Source organism: Candoia aspera, chromosome 18, assembly GCF_035149785.1.
Source record: "Candoia aspera isolate rCanAsp1 chromosome 18, rCanAsp1.hap2, whole genome shotgun sequence".
In the NCBI taxonomy this organism is placed as follows: Eukaryota; Metazoa; Chordata; class Lepidosauria; order Squamata; family Boidae; genus Candoia; species Candoia aspera.
This window is the reverse complement of record NC_086170.1, coordinates 4,325,950-4,343,335: the sequence shown is the minus strand read 5'-3', so window position 1 is coordinate 4,343,335 and position 17,386 is coordinate 4,325,950. Positions and strand designations below refer to the sequence as shown.

Genomic DNA, 17,386 nt, shown 5'->3' with positions numbered 1-17,386 from the left:
CAACCAGGCTGATGGACCATGTAGTTAAGCCCAGTGTTAGAGAAAGCATCAGAAGAGATGGCTGTCCAGCTTCAGTTCGAAGACCTCTGGTACTGAGACTGTTGCCTGTCTGGATTATTGGCCCCACCAGTTCTTGTCAAGTCTGCAATTTAGCCAATGAGTAACAGCAGCAAAACAAGAAGGGAACCGCTGTTGCTGTTGCTGGCTGGCACCATCGCAGCAACGCCAAGGTTGCAATTTAGCCTCTGTGAAACAGTCACGTAAGAGGGGAATGGATATGTTCGTTGGCCCTGCCTTTTGAGCTCAGAGACCACCACTTATGAGAAATGGTGGGGGGGGGAGATCTCCTTGCCTCTGGCAGGCCTTCTTTTTTTGCTTCAGAATGGCCCCTGGGGGTGGGGGGGGAACAGGTAGAAAAACTGCAGCAACTGTAAGGAAGCCTAGCTCAGTAATGCCCAGCCAATGGGAAGGCCCTCTTTGAGTGGTCTCCTGAGATGGGGGATCTGCCCCCAAACCTTGCGGTAGGAAATCCTGTTCTTCAGGTTGATAGCCCCATACCCACATCTAAGGTACCTGACCCTTTGGCTTCCTCTGAAATATACCTTCTGTCCTGGGTAGGGGTGAGCAGCTCGGCACTGGTGGTGGTGGTTGATGCTGTTATTTTAAACTGGCCTCTGACACTAAAAACCTTCCTCTTTTTCCTCCCATTTTAGAAACCGCTGTTAATCCATATTCTGGTAAGTGAGAATGTGACTACATCTCTACACTTTTACATCTTCGAAAGAAGAGGCATGCATTCCGTATGACGACCTTATCGAGAAGCCTAGTTTCATTACCATCAAGTAGCAGAATCAGTGGATATATATTTAAAGAGATGAGTGCTTACTGGAAGCTGCTGAGGGTTCCTCAGAGCTATTTTCTTTTAATAAAAATTCATATACAGCAGATGTGCATCTCTTTGAAATGGCCAGGCTGCCTGTAACCTCAGGCCAGGAAGGGGTTTTCCCATAAGCCCCTTTTAGTTTCAGGTGTCAGGAACTGAACCCCGGGTCTCTGGGGTGCCTTCCGCCACGGGGCAACGAAGCCTTTGCATTTACTTCTCGGCCTGTTGCCCTGTGCTTCCCTTCTTCGGCTAGAGGGAGCCAAGGGGCCACCTCCTCCCTGACTTTCATTAGGTTTAAGATCCAAATGTAGATAGGTGCCTCTGTTTTCAGTTGAGGACGGTTTTTCTTATATCCAGCTCCTCTCCTTTCCTCCTGTGGCAGTCCCAGCAGATGCCTCTAATCCCAAGAGCATGGTGGTATCCGTGGTAAACATCACAGCCAAGGCAGGTTCCCGGACGGTCCTCTCTTGCAAGAGTTTCCGGATGGTGTGGACTCAGGACAGCCTGAATGATCGCCAGCGGGTGGTTCACTGGGATCTCTACAGAAGCCAGCAGGCTGCAGAGAGGCTGTGCGACATGTACTCTGCCGGGGACCAGCGGGTCTACCATTCCTACAACCAGAGGCGGATCGCCATGCCTGAAAACGCATTTATTGAAGGCAACTTTTCGTTGGTGGTCCAAGGTAGCTGCTGCCATGCACACGTCCATTAATCCGCTGTTTCTGAAACAGACCTGTGGGAATTTATTCATCAGCTGAAATTATTTCTTCTCCTGTATTTTTTCTTTAAATGCTATTTCCAGAAGGGCTTGCCAGAGGAGTAGTTATCATAACAAGACAATCAGTAGCAATTTGTATAACGTAGAATAGTGAAAAATAAAAATGCAGCAGGGTGGGTGGCGCTCTTTCCAGATGCCAGGAGTGCCCTCCTTCAGGATATTTTCACTTCCTCCTTTGGGGTTTCCTTCTTCCAAATGTGCCCACTGAGCAGCCTCATTTCCACCGAAGGAAAATGTTGGCCCTCTCTCTGGGACACACCAATGGGATCCTTACAAACACTGGGCTTATTAATATATAATACCGAGTTTAATTGTGGGTTTAAAAGGTAAAGGCTTTCTCGAGCTTGCCTCTCAGGGACTACATGGACAGGGGCAGGTAACTCCCTTAGCCACAATACAGAAGTGGTTTGTACTTGCTCTTAGTCACGATGTTTCTTTTTTACTTCTTAGCGCTTATTCTCTAAAATGGAGGGAAGGGAACAACGGCTGAGGGACAGAGAAGTGGATTTGTAACCAGCGGGAGGGATTTCCTAATGTTCCACTGTGGAAGAGGTTTTCTGGGGAGGTGGCAAGCTCCTCTCCTTTACAGATGTTTAAAATCAGATGCCCATTTGTTTTGAATACTGATAGTTACGGGATTCCTGCACTGATCGGGGGTTGGACTGAATAATCTCTTAAGGCTCCTTCCAGTGCTGATGCCCATGCCATTCACCTTCTCCCCGTCATTCTGATATCTAGGTGCCTAAATTACCTCCTCCCCTTTCTTTTTCCTTCCAATCAAGATGTTGCTGAGAGCGACCAAGGCATCTACTCCTGTAACCTCCACCACCATTATTGTCACTTGTACGAAACAGTGCAGCTGCAGCTGGACGTCACTGAAGAAGGTCAGCGGTTTGGGGAAGAGCCTTCCGGGTGGGAATCGGCAGGAGGAAAGTGCATGCACGTGGCTTGTTTGAGCAACTTTATTTGTGCTCCCCTTCAGTGTTTCTCAGTCATCAAATCACGCAGCCCTGTTCGGTGCAGTTTTGGAGAGTGCCTTTCTGCTCTGCAGCGTGGAGTCTAGGGAGTTGTAATTTAGATGTTTGTGGCCAACCAAGCATTTCCCGTCACAAGGCTGCAGAGGAAAGGCCTAAGATTTGCTTTTGTTGGTGAAGAAAATGGGAATTAGCACTTTTTTTTTTTTTTGGAAGAAAACCTTCCCTCTCCCCTTCATTCTCTAAGGACAAATAATCCTGCTCTGATTGAGGAAGTAGAAATATATAAGTGCCTATATATCCTATCATTATGCTCTTAGGGATCCTTGCAGGATTTTTTTTCTTTCCCTTTTTTCCTGCCTCGCGTGCCAATTCTCAGCACAATGCAGCTTGATGTAGATGTAGGATTTGGGGCCAATGTGCTCTCCTTGGCTCAGCCCAGGAGAACTCTTACATTTTGTGTTCTGAATGAGATTTTCTCTAAGGAGTCTTACCAGGCAATGCCGTTTGTAGGTTTGCTTGTTTTTTTCTAAAAACTGTTTCCCCCACCTACCCCACCCCACACAAATCTGCAGGACGCTTTTTAAGAACCGTCCAAGAGCTTTGGCACAGTATTCTTTTATTTCTTCCACAAGGAGACAAAGAAAAGTTTGCAAAATTCCTCTTTTGGCAAGGCAGGAAACAATCTGGAAGTTTATATACCTTCTGCTGGGGGTAGGATGGATCTCGTTAGAAGGACGGGAAATGAAACCTGCACTTCCCCAAAAGTGCAGCTGATCTGTACAACAAGCCTGTGTGGTGGGCTCAGCTGAGCATTAGGAATAAGAGACTCATGAGCTACACAGCCGAGGTGGGATCGGAACTTGATTTTTTAAATCTGCACTTGGTACGCTGGAGTTAGCCAGTTTGGTTGCAATTCATTCTTCTGTCAAAGCTGTGACACACCAGTTGTGCAGTCCCAATGTTCCTCTGTGCAAAGCACAAAAAAAAAAAAGTGGGGGCAGTTGAGCCCATCTGTTGTTTGTCTAGTGTAGCCAGCGATGGGGACCAAGATACCGCTTAATGGGCAATTTGGCTCGGGTTGCTGATGTCTAAAGCTGCCTCGGAACATGCAGTATCTTGACTCCCACTTCCTCCACCCAAAGAATCAGTGGAGAGAGTTGGAAAGCCATGGTGGATCTAGGTTTGGCGAGGGCCGAACAAATCCGTTCTGCCTTTGTACTTGTTTCCGCACCCTCCCTGACACCTGGTTATAGAAAACGTGCTCTGAGCATCATGGGTCTGTAGGGCGCTAATGCTCTCCTCCGAGAGAATTGCCCTTTGGAGGGAACAGTGCATGGAACGGCCCCCCTAGAAGCAAATTTATTCTCCTCCCTTGTGTGTGGTTTCTACAGCCGGCGAAGTCCAGAGGTACTGGGATGGGGAGAAAGCGGTGATCGTCGCCCTGAAAGGGAGTGCGGTGATACTTCCTTGCATCAACCGGAACCAAGTTTGGACCGGACGAGATGAGGAGGAGGACCAACAAGTGGTCCACTGGGACAGGCAGCCCCCGGGAGTGCCTCACGACCAGGCCGATCGGCTCATCGACCTGTATGCCTCTGGGGAGGGCCGTTTGTACGGGCCTCTCTTCCTCCGGCAGAAGATGAACATCACCGACAAGGCCTTTGCCCTGGGCGACTTCTCGCTGAGGATCTCTGCTTTGGAGCCTGCGGATGAAGGCACGTACTCCTGTCACCTACATCACCACTACTGCGGCCTCCACGAACGTAGGATCTTCCAGGTTTCGGTGGTGGAGCCAGAACCGGAGAAAAAAGTGATGGTGAATCTCACGGGCCCCATTCCCCCAGCAGCAGGTAAGCCATCAGCGCATGAAGAAAATAATTAATGTCTTAAAAAAGGACAGGCTCCCTCACCCAAGAAGCACTGCTAACTTCCAGGAGCTGTCTGCACGTTACATTGAAGAACTGATGTGAAAAATCTTTGCACCTACTAAGTCCGAGCGCTTTGGGGGAAAAATATGTTTTAGGGCTGATTTTTAATGGAGGTGGTGGCCAGTTTTACTGCACTGCACGTTTCCTGCCTCTGAACCAAGAAGCCAGCTTTTTCATCTTTTTAATATTCCCTTTTTTAATCAACACAGAGGGGGGAAAACTTGCCATGTTAATCAATAAACAGATGCCTCACAAACAAAAGAAAAGAACAGACCTGCCAGGCATAGTTCTTTGTTTATTAACAATCTAAAATATTTATTGCTTGTTTAATATTTATTAGCTGCTTAATAACATCCCTAACAGCGCCGCAATGGATTTTTTAATGGCCCGGTACTGCTAGGTTTAGATCCTCCAGGGCTGCAGAGAACTACAGCGTGAAGGGGATGCTGAGAAAATCTCAGGGACTAAATGGCCGATTTTCCCAACCCAGCTGCTTCTGAATGGTTCGGGGGAACTCCCATCATGGACAGTGGAACTGGTCCTAGGTTGGGGAGAGCTGCTATGGCAGCAGCAGTCTTGTAGAGTGGGTGGCACCACTCTTTCTGGGCCCCAGGCGCAGGGCTTGTTGAGGGCTGCAATCAGAAAAGTAACAAACTTGGAAAGGCAAGCCCAGCATTTGCCTTTATTTCTTTTCTTTGTAGTTAAATATAGCTCATAGGATCACTCTAAGGCAGGGTTTCTCAACCTTGGCAACTTGAAGCTCTGTGGACTTCAACTCCCAGCATCCCCCAGCCAGCATGCTGGCTGGGGGATGCTGGGAGTCAAAGTCCATTGAGCTTGAAGTTGCTACGGTTGAGAAACACTTGTTTGTTGTTTATTCGTTTAGTCGCTTCCGACTCTTCGTGACTTCGTGGACTGGCCCACGCCAGAGCTTCCTGTCGGTCGTCAACACCCCCAGCTCCCCCAGGGACGAGTCCATCACCTCTAGAATATCATCCATCCACCTTGCCCTTGGTCAGCCCCTCTTCCTTTTGCCTTCCACTCTCCCCAGCATCAGCATCTTCTCCAGGGTGTCCTGTCTTCTCATTATGTGGCCAAAGTATTTCGGTTTGCCTTGAATATCATTCCCTCAAGTGAGCAGTCTGGTTTTATTTCCTGGAGGAGGGACTGGTTTGATCTTCTTGCAGTCCAAGGCACTCTCAGAATTTTCCTCCAACACCACAGTTCAAAAGCATCGATCTTCCTTCTCTCAGCCTTCCTGATGGTCCAGCTCTCGCAGCCATATGTCACTACGGGGAACACCATTGCTTTAACTATGCGGACTTTTGTTGTCAGTGTGATGTCTCTGCTCTTAACTATTTGATCGAGATTTGTCATTGCTCTTCTCCCAAGGATTAAGCGTCTTCTGATTTCCTGGCTGCAGTCAGCATCTGCAGTAATCTTCGCACCTAGGAACACTGAGAAACACTGCTGTAAGGCATTTCCCCTTCCATGATATATATGGTTTTTTTTTTCAATTATAGACTGATAATGACTTTTGGTGGCTTCCGGGGGTCATATTTTAGAGTTTCAGGGAAGGCAGATGACCCTGGACCTCAGCCTGATTTTAAGGGGACAAGTCACAAGCCTGACAATCCAGTTATCATTTGCAAATGAGAAAGCAGAGGAATTGTTTGACCCAGTTTCTGGCTGCTCCACCGGCCAGTCTTCTACATGTTGCAGCTGCAACCAGGAAATTGGTCCCAGATCCCTAAGAACTTCTTTCTATCTTGTGCAAAACATCCACAAAAAATTTTTTTTTGGTAACTCAGACTTCCGTTGGAAAATCCGTTCAAGGGAAACTCACGGAATCAACAGCTTTCTTTCTTTCTTTCTTTCTTTCTTTCTTTCTTTCTTTCTTTCTTTCTTTCTTTCTTTCTTTCTTTCTTTTCCCTCCCTCTTCCCCAGTTCTGGGTCCTTATATTTGCAAGGTTCTTTGTTTATTTAGCAGCAGCAGAAGTTCAGGTGGTCCCTTCAACCCTTGGAAATCAAAGGATACTCCTGGAGGGATACAGCTTTTTGTTTTAAAGAGGAGAGCTTGAAGCTTCTCCTTGGATCTTTTAATGTCAGGCATGGTTCCAAGGTTTGGAACCCTTTCCCAGACAGGAAATTTTATTCTGCTTACAAGATCAACATGGCCTATTTATTTTCGCCCCGCCTTCCATCAGATCTGGCGTTAACCCTTTGAGGGTCTGGTTCTAAGTACAGGATCAGTCCGATTCCAATCCTTCTTTTCCAGTCAGAATTTCGGTATTCTCATTGTTATGCCATCTTTAAATACACGTGGCAGTTTCTTCCTTGGATTTCGTCTGCTGCTTCTCCTCTGCTGGTCCTCTCCCACCGGGATTGCCCAGCAATGGTTTCTCAGAGGTAGACTTGCTCTGTATGTGGAGGTTCTATTACAGATCCTTGGGGTTTTAAGAATTGCTGTCTGGCGGGCTTCTAACCTAGCACCTTCTTTCTCATACTAGTCAGCCAGATTATGGGAATCATGTTTCCTCTTGCATTTTTTCTGAATGCCATTAGCATTCAGAGGTGGCCGATTCTCTGCTCCATCTATAACTGTTGCGACCAGCAGTCACTGAGAACCTTCCTCCATGTTAACTGTGCCACAAGTTAGCCACTTTCCTTTTCTGTGTCCCGAATATCACAGGAAGCAGACTGCCAGTCCGTCCAAACTGATCCCTGGGACAATTATTTTAAAAATAGATAGGATTATACGACCAAGCACAACATGTGCAGCTGAAGCGTCTCTGAAAGCATCTGATGACATCAGCATCAGCTGATGTACACAGTGACAGAAGACTGTGAAATGAAAGCATTCCTGTTTCTCTTCCTGCTGGAAGTGAGGGTCACCCCTAGACTCTGCTGCTGCTCCCCACTGACTATATTCCTCACTAGGTCATAGAAGGAGGACTGGGAATGATGACAGTGGTAGTCCGACTCATTTAGACAGCACCAGGTTACATACTGACATGAATAAACATTAAAGAAGATACATGGCGTCACTTTGGATGGATCGCTTGGTGGAAAATGCTTGAAAGATGGGTAGGAAGCAGGTCTTCACATGCAGTTCGATCAACATGTACAAGTTTCTGCCGTAAGATACGGACCAGCCTCCCCCCACAGATGTTGTCAGTGTGCTGATAACTGACCTGGGATCTCCCCTTGTGCCAGGCTCCTACCTGCAAAAGTCTTCTAAGTGTCATGTTTAATTCCAGCCTCTCCGCCTCTCTGAGTTCTCCAGATGGTTGTGTGAAGCTTAACACTGCTCTGCCCGCTTGGTGTCCAGTGCTGAAAATTTCCTCCCACTCAACTGATCACAAGCTATATGTGTGCATGGTGGGCTCAAGAAAAATGTGCCAGTATGTTTCAGGGAGGAAACTGTCATTGCGTGCTGAAGTGTCAGATTCTCTCTGAAGCCAGTTCAGTGGCCTGCGAGAGCCACTGAAACGGAGCACAGCTTAAAGCACAGCTGAGAAGCTGGCACAGAAAAAGAAAATTATCTCAAAATAGCTTCAGTGAGCATGTCAGAGAAACACAGGTTATGGATCTTACACATTCAGCCCTCCCAAGCATAAAGAATCACACGCTTAGACAGATTAGGTTAAGATTAGTAAACAGAATCTTACTGACTTTATTGTTGCTTCTGTAACATCCATCTTGGTGGAAAAGATGAAGTTCCTTTGTTCTCCTTTTCCTTCTAAATTTAATTTGTCCTAAACTCTCAGCCCTACAGTTGTCAACAGCTGCGTGGAAGAAAGGGGCTGAATCCTTCATCAAGGCCCAAGCACATGGCCCTGATGAATGGAGAGCAGAGCAGCCTGCTTGCTTTTCCCTAGGTGGAAGAAGGAGAGAGGAAGAGGAAGTGGGAGTGGCAACAAACAGCTTCCTCAGAGTTGCATTGTGGGACAACTCAATTTACAGGCTAACTCACATGCTAATGAGGCATGCTGGATTTGCCAGGACTTCCAACACACTTTTCATAAGAAACTTCTGTAATCAATTTTCTCCCAGCGTTTGGCTCTGTTGCATTCCGTCCCTGAGGCGTCACCAAAGTTACTTAAAAAGGAGTTTCTCTGCCGTCCTCCGAGATCTTTTGGGGAAACTTGGAGAAGAGGGAGACCTTGATGTTCCCACTGTCTTACTACAAATGTGGTGACTTGACTTGTATTCAAGTCTCAGCAACCTTGAAGGGAACCTAACTGCCTCCTACCTCTTCCCATTCTCCCGTCTGGGGATATCTATATTGCCGTTCAGTCCTGGATTTTTCTTCTCTGCTTACTGACCAAGGCTGACTTAGACCTGTTCCTTAACCGTGGAACACATTCATTGCTAGGCATGGACATAGCATGAGAGGCAGCTGTGGATTAGGAAAATGACTGCTAATTCTCAGAAACACAGATAGTTCCCTAAAGTTTTCCCCCCTCACTCATTCCACTTCTTTATACACCCAGACTTACTTCTCCTTCCTTGTGGTAAAACAGAATAAATCCAAAATGCTGCTTTTAGTCCTTGTCTGCATTTGTATAACTCTTTGACTCTTGCAAACAAGTATTTCTCCAAATGTTTCTTTTCACACACACACACACACACTTGGCTTCATAGACTGCATTTCACACAGGCGACATGTTCTCATTTTCCCTTCTCTGGTTCAACACAAAGAACTGTTACACCCTGCATTGGAATGGATTCCTGGCTTAAAATCTGGATATATATTTTTTTTGCCTGTGTGCGCACATCTGTGGTTTGATTTTGTTTTATCTAAACTCATTCTTTTGGTATCCACATTCCTCTGTGACTCTAGGCAGTTTGACAGCGTAAAGCTGCCCTCAGCCAGAGGCAGTGGCGAGCGTCGGGCTGAAGGATCTCAGAAGGTGTGGAATGATCTATTCTTTGCCCCGCAAATGGCGGAAAGAGCAGAAAGGACAATTGCTGGTTTCATTGGGATCTTTGTTTCTAGCCATCAACCAAGGCAACCTCACCTTGGTGTGAAAGGTTGCTAGGCATGGAGGATACAAATTGGGAAGTGACTGCTAAAAGCAAGCAGTATGGAAGAGCTTTCGCTGAAGAATCTTGAAAGGGATGTTTAAATGTTGTTGGGGGTAGCTCAGGGGTAGAACCCCTGCTTTCCTACTGACTGAACCTGGGATTTTTCCTGTGATAGGAACAATCCTTCTCTGTCCCCAATCAAAATGGTCAACTGGTGGCCAGAGTGGAGAAGATAGGGGTCAGGCAACTTCTATTATAATCAGTATCCTTTTGTGGGGAGTCCCATGCAGCATCAGGGTGCTTTTCTCTTTCTCCTGTAGTATTGATTGGAAGGAGAGCTGGGACAGACCAAAAAAGGAAGTGCTTCAGACTGACACACTCTGCAATTGATAGCTGGAACTCCTGGCCACAAGAAGGCAATCCCTGGAGCAATCTGCTATCCCAGACCCTGCTCCAAAGAGGGTTGTTACGTCAGCGGAGAAGGAGAATCTGTCAGTCAAGGTTAATTGGTCATGCTGTCGAAACACAATCTCCAAATTGAGAAGCAGTGTATCTCTGAATACCACAATGTGAAAGAGTCGTTGCTTTTACGTTCTGCTTGTGGGATCCGGTTGGACTAACTTTAAGTGATGTTTCCTAATTACTTTTTCTCAGCCTTAACCTCGTATCCAAGGACAGCTGTGAGTCAACCCAATGATTTTTGATCTTTCTCGACTATCCAGATCCTAATGCGGGCCGGAGCCACAACGTGATCAATGTCATCATCCCCGAGAGCCGGGCCCATTTCTTCCAGCGGCTGGGCTATGTCCTGGCCACTCTCTTGCTCTTCATCCTGCTCCTAATCCTTGTGATTCTCGTGACTCGCCAGCACCGAAAGAGAGGTGAGCACAGGCATCTGTTACTCATTTTCCGCTATTCCAGTGGGTGGCTTCCTCCTCATTTTAAAGGATCCCATCTCTCTCGTGGGAAGACAGAACCGTGGTTATCACAAAATCTCTCCTGCACTTTTAAGCTCTGGTATACCATCTCCCACTGCTAGGGCTTAAGTGAGTTTTAACTGCCCTCAGGTTAACTTTTGTGCTGGGGAGGAGCACCGTGTGCCATCCATGTAGTTAAGGTATTTGAGAATCAAGTGGCGTTCGCTCCACTCAGTTCGCATGAATTATAAATCAAGCATGGAAGAAACCATTGCAAATGGGTTTATTTTCAGAAATTTATTCTGATCGTCACTCATCTGAAGTGGAGGTGGGGTGGGTTTCTTTTTTCAAAGACTCTCTTGGGGGGCTGCCCCATGCAGTTAACATTTTGTTTTCCCAGAAACCTCAGAAGCAGCATCGTTCAGCCCTTTTTGATTAAAAAAGACATCGCGTGGTGTTCGCCATTGGGGAGGGTGCCTTCTACTCCCCAGGAAGCCCAGGAGACCACAGTGCCTGACAATGCTGGGCAAACAAAATGGCAGCTGCCAAAAGACAACGGCCACAAAAGGCATCTACTGTTGCCACAAGTAGTGGCAAAAGTAAAAATTCAAACAACGCACTTCACTATGGCCTAATTTGGACATGAATGTACTTCCCTCAATGAAGCCCCATCCTTTTATCTTCTCAACATTACCATGAGGGCTATTTCCATGAAAAAAAAAACTCTGTGTTTGGCAACCTTGGCAACTTTAAGATGTGTGGACTTCAACTCCCAGAATTCAACTAGGAGTTGAAGTCCACGCGTCTTTAAGTTGCCAAGACTGGGAAACACTGGTCTAAGTGTGTGGCTTGACTATGCTGTGCTTATTCAACTGTGCTGGCAAATATCTCCCTGGATGCGTGTGAATATCTGTTCTTTATTTTTAGGTTTCCAATACAATGTGAAAAAATATGATGAGTAAGTAGACTTTTATTCCTTGTGCCCATAGATACAATGAAGCCCTAGAAGACCAGTGGCTGGACCCTTTTCTCAAAATAGCTTCCCAACCCCAGCAACCATCCAGTTTTGGGGTGCTATTCGGATACCTTTAGCTATTAGCTGCATAAAATGTCCCCGCTCTGTGTTCTTTGAATCTACAAATTGATAGAATCAGTAATTGGAAACATATCTGAGAAAGTATTGATTGTTGCTGTGCTGTGCTGACCATCATGATAATAATGTTTAAAACAATACAGTTACAGTTTTGCATCTGTTTTTCCCAGGAAAGAACTGACTCTCAGGGAGATTCCAATTGATGCAACGAATTTGTCAAATTACAAAAGTGAGGACATTACATTGGGTAAGTCTTGGAGGATGGAGAGCTTGGAGAAGCGGGTGGTTTCACATGTGCCAGATCCACATGCTGGCCTACGCCATGCTGCAGTTTTTTGGGGGGGTTGGCATCAGCACACTGTGTGAACAAACCATTGTATTGTGCAAACCCTGCTTCATGGCTTAGCATGCAACACATAACCCATTGCAATTTCCTCAAGAAGCCAAAATGTCCACTTGATATGTGAATTTACTCTGGGCATGTCTTCACCTTGAAGCTTTAAACATACAGTGGCTTCTTCAGTCCCATATAGTCATCAGTCTACACCCGTGTTTCTCAACCTCAGCAGCTTTAAGATGGGTGGACTTCAACTCCCAGAATTCCCCAGCCAGCCATCTACACAATCACTTAACTTTAACTTGGAGGTGAATTGTCCCCCTTTTCTAAGTTACACTGTTCTTGAACCAACTTCCCTCCCTGCAGATTACAAAAACAATATCATGAAGGAGAAAACCGAACAAAATAGGATTCTCCCAGCTAAGAACATCGACTTAGATAAAGGTGAGTGGGAAGCAAGAATAAAGGAGTGATTCCAGCCCCCCCACCTCCTTTAAAAGTCCCATTGTCTCACTGCTGGGAAATGGCGTGCCCCCCTCCAGTGTTAGCAGACACAGAGAGAGGGATCCTTGGAGACTTCTTGATGAAACTCAGCCTTGCAAAGCTGGTCCTCCCCGCAGCCTTTCATTAGCTCACCACAACTGCCTGCCAAGGGGCTTATTACAAGCTGTTCACTGCTGGTGAGTCACTCTTTCCCTCCAGGAAAGGCCAATGGGACAGGATTCCAATGTGCCAACATTATCTTATTGGGACCAGAGTTGGCTCTGTTTGGTCCAGGGCCAAGTACTCTTTCTGCTGCTTCACAATCCCCTTTGCCATACCAGACCTCCCGCCCTAATTTTCGACCTTGGATTGCATTCTAAGTAAATCCTCACTGCAGTCTTTAAAAAGGGTCTCTGTTCTGTGAAAACAGTAGTTTGGTGCTAATTCCAACTCCTGAGCAAGCCTGGCCAGCTGTAAAGGATGATGGGAGTTGAAGTCTAGTATATTGATTGCCAGGCATTGTCTGTACCTCTTCTTGGACTGCCACAGTAATTCACAGCATGTTTCTCCTCCACCACCCCCTTTGTCTTTTCTTGCCCTTTCACTTGAGAATGCTTGAAGAGCCCCCCTCATCTGATGCTTTGGACTACAAACCCCATTGTCCAGTGGGAGATTTAATCCAGTGCATTGGGAAAAGCCATTTTGAATGAACACAGCAAGCCCCATACCTGGAACCATGTTCCTCTAAACACTGAGTCTAACATCTGACATCCTGCCATATCTGGCAAGCAAACTGGGTGTCTTTTCATAGCTTTTAATTTGGTCTTGTGAACCCCCATCCCGCTGGGCTTTTAAATTAAAAATAACATTATGTTAGATTCTACACAGTGCTTTGCCTGTCATTTTTCAAAGAGGGGTCAGAGAAAGTAGCGAATGAATAGCACAGAAATGTGGGGAATCCTGGCCCGAAATTCTTTCTTGACTACAGTTTAACCCCATCACTAATCCTAGATTTCTTTCCTTCTCTTTCTTTTCAGAATTCAGGAAAGAATACTATAAATGAAAACAGTGACTCAAAGCTACTGGCTGGACCAGAAGCTCCCTTAAGAATTTACAAGTACAAGACAACATTGTTTTCCTTTTTTTTTTTTTAACATCATCCTTCCAGTTACCAAGAAGTTTTTATAGATTTTTTTCCAACCTTGGGACTATGAAAGCATACAAGACACGTAAGCTGTAATCCTATGCACACTCATTTAATAAGGGTTACTACCACGGAAACAAGTATAGGGCTGCCCTGTAAAACTTCCTCTTTATTATCTTATATGATTTTTTTTTAGGGAGGGTGCAGGTCAGCTTTCTTTGTTCCTTTGTCATGTGAGATTGCTTATTCTTTTCCCCTTGGGATTTTTCCCCTTCCTTTAAATAATTTGGTTTCAGTTGCATTGATGATTTGGGGGTTTTGTTTGTTTTTAATTGCTTGAAAAATAATAAGCTGAAAAAGTAGATGCTTGGCTTGCTGTTAAACACAGAACAGAGAGCATATTTTTTTTCTGGCACTGACATTTAAGATACGGAGTTAGGAAGGAGCGAAAGAGGAGACCTTTCGCCACTGGTGAGTTAATGTGCCATCCGTGCATCCTTGAATCAGGAGAAAACAATATTTCCCTTATTTGCTTCCCCTTCTGCCAATCCTCCTGCTTCTCTTGCCTCTGTTCCTAGTCACTGCCTCCCAAGATAATGAGTGACAAAACCTAACAGATTTTACACTCCATGGGACTGCCATTTGATGGTGCCAGAACAAGGAGGAAAGAACTACATTAAAACTCTTATAGTTAAGGACCGCTAAGCCCGTTGCTTATGGCTTGGGGCTGAGATGGAGGCAGTGTCAGGAGACAAGGAGGAAATTGCTCTCATCAAGGAATTATTATGCCACAGTAAAGCATAAGCGATGAAAGGCCCTAAGAGAGAGACCGTCAATTGCAACGTGGACCAGGTTCTTTGTTTCTGGGACGTGCTGACACTTGTATCCTGCTGAAATCTTCATCAGAAGCCTGCATCAATATATTCTTCATCAGAAGGTTTGAGTTAGGAGTCTGAACTGGTCCAAGCCCATTTGGTCTTCTGTTGGAAGTAGATTCCGCTTAAGGGATATATCTGTGGCAATACCTGGAGTCTGAACCAGCCGTAAAATGGCTTAGATGAATTTGCCATTCTGGGGTGGCCTTCCTGCATTGTTAAAGCAAGAAGAATGACCTCTGTTGGATCCAAAGCTCTGCCTGTGCCGCTTTGTCTAGGCCTTCCTGACTCCATTTGTCTGAACCTGCTGTTAGAGAATGCCTGTGTCCTTAGCAGTATTTGGCTCAGAAACAACAGGGATTTGAAAAGGAGCCAGAATTCTTGCACGGAAGACTTCTTCTGGAAGCCCACTGCAACTCTTTCGTGGCTGTTCCTTCCAATTGTCTCTTGCCGTCATTTGATGACAGAGGATCGTCTGTCTCCTGCTGCACAAAGGAGCCAAAATGGGGGTTCTTTGGTTGGGTGCAGTCCAAACAGGTCCAAATATCCCTTGGGCACTGCAAGATAGGAAAGGACAGGCTGTACACTGATTGAGTACGAGAACCTGTAGGATCTCCCAGGATGGGGGTCTTCAGACAGGAGGAGGATGCCTTGATTCTAGATTTCCATTACTCAGCAGGGGGATGCAACAACTGATCTCTGGTGTCCAACTCAGTGATTGCTCAGTATCCATATGTATATGTAGTGGTGAAATGCATTCATTTCATCCCCATGCCTATTTTTAACCTCTACTGAACTGGGGGAAAGGACACAGCTTCTGAATGACAGTTCCAGCTACCCATAGTAAAGACGGTGCAGAAAAGTCCAAAATAGGAGGAGCCCATAAAACGGGGGCTATTAGCAAAAAATTGGGACCAGCTCTGCTCAGTATGTGTGCCTGGAAAGTTCCTCCCAGTCCTATGAAATCATGGTGATCTTTCACGGTTAGAAGGCATGGTGAGAAGAACTCTTTAGGAGGTATTGCTAACAACTACCTGATCTGGCTAATAAATCGCTAAACAAACTCACTGATGTTTGGATGGGAGTTTTCTGTTTGCTTTTACATTGCAGGGAATTTAGCAGACGAGAGAGGTTTTGCATGCATCTTGTGCTTGCCATGGCCTGCTTCAAGCATCTCGCGCTGTCCAAAATTTGAAATGGGGTCACTTGGCCATCCGATCTGTGCCACGTTAATATTCTTCTTTCAACTCATCCTGGCTTCAAAACTGCTTACAGGAGAAGGGAAAAAGGAAAAGGACTGCTGTTATTTCCGCACAAGTTTTAGATACTTCTTTTGAAAAGCGGTAACTTCTGTCCTGTTAAATCTGGTGTTCTCCAACTCATTTGTCTCTCGAGTAAAACCACTTGGTAACCTGTCCAGGTTGTAAAAGATTCTGGACAGCATTTTCATACGCATCCTATGTATCAGTGTATCTGAACATGTACTGTTAATGTCAATAGGGAAATGACCCTAAGAGCACAATCTGAGAGCCACCGTTTTGCCAGTTCTGGAAGACTTGCCATATTCTCCCACAAAGTGTTCCAGTGCTTATTGCTGGTCAACTCCTTTGCCCAGATTCAGATAGGTGGTTTTCAGCAGGTTCCAGATCAACAAAACAAAGACAATTGCCTGGCCTTCCCCTACAGAATTGTTGCTTCAGCCATTTGACAGAAGCTAGACGTTCCAGCAACTTTTTTGCCTTGAGAAATCAGCTCACAAAGTAAGTACTCTGAGAAAAAGCTGTAAAAAGTGGCATAGTGAAATCAAGCTGTTAGCCGCTGAGATTAAACTTGCCGCCTTTCAAAATATCAGCTCTACAAAGTGCCATTCTCCAGCAAACCTATGGAACTCTTGTTTGCAATAATGTATTGGGTACATATGATACGCTAACTCAGAGGCAAAATGACCCATTATGCTTATCTTGAATGCACAGTGTAAGATGTCCTGACCTTCCCCCCTCTTTTGTCTGGACCGTGCCTCCTTATGGTAGTCTGCCTAACTCGACCCCCACCCATAAAGTTTGGAGTCCTGTGTTTGAAAACCCCAGTTGAACTTTGAGGCAAAAAAAAAAAAAGTCTCCAAACCAGCCTTTATAAACTTGGGAGACCTCATAAACTATACAGAATTTCCAAACGATCATTTATAAATTTGGAAATCTGTTATTCTCTGCCAACACTTTACATATGTTCCAGGATTTTTTGCACCTTGAGACACTGTATTGCTAAACCGTGGTAATAATTGGGAGGGGGGGAAGGTTCCAAATTTTTGCATGCTTCCTTTATATCAAATTCAACTAACATTGAACAAATGAAGTACTACTATCTTTATCAAAATGAAGGGCAGTTTTGGAAATTGGAAAGAAAAAATTTATATCCTGCCATATACTTTTAAGGAAATGTGATATTCTGCGTCTTATACATTCAGCTATTCAGAAGGAATAGTTTTTAAAGCAAAAGAGAGAGAGAGGAAAAAGAGGAAGGGTGTCCTAACAGTCAGGAACCACGCTGAGACGAGGAGTAGTTCTCTAGTGTTTATTGCTGCTACATAAACAGAATCCTAACAAACTGAAGAAGCGTGGGAAAAACCCAGACAGATAAACCCCAAAGGCTAAGGCGGGTCTGATCTGTGTCTCTTTGAATGGCCGCTTAATTCCTCGGTACTACGCATGCGTCTTCCCCCCTGGATCGAGGCCCCCTCCTGCTCGCCATCAGTACTCATGACAAAGGGGGACTTTTGAGCTCAAAAAAAGGACAGTTTTATTTGATTTCATCTTTCTGGAACTCTGAAATCCATATTTGCGTGTGCATTTGCAGCCGAGAGAACCTTCTCTCGTGACCTCCCCCCAGCCAGTTGGTCGAGAGCTGCTGTGGGAACAAAATGCAGCACCTCAGCCTGCTCCAG

The 17,386-nt window shown here is 45.6% G+C and overlaps 1 protein-coding gene across 1 annotated transcript; it reads left to right on the top strand.

Moving 5' to 3' along the window:
* Positions 1–463: 463 nt before the first annotated feature.
* On the top strand, positions 464–15,512 carry MXRA8 (matrix remodeling associated 8). Its single transcript, XM_063317355.1, has 9 exons — positions 464–737; positions 1,266–1,565; positions 2,443–2,544; positions 4,029–4,487; positions 10,319–10,477; positions 11,441–11,471; positions 11,777–11,853; positions 12,310–12,387; positions 13,464–15,512. The coding sequence occupies exons 2-9, from the start codon at positions 1,295–1,297 to the stop codon at positions 13,487–13,489; spliced, it is 1,203 nt and encodes a 400-aa protein (XP_063173425.1). The 5' UTR covers positions 464–737; positions 1,266–1,294; the 3' UTR covers positions 13,490–15,512.
* The last annotated feature ends 1,874 nt before the right edge of the window (positions 15,513–17,386 follow it).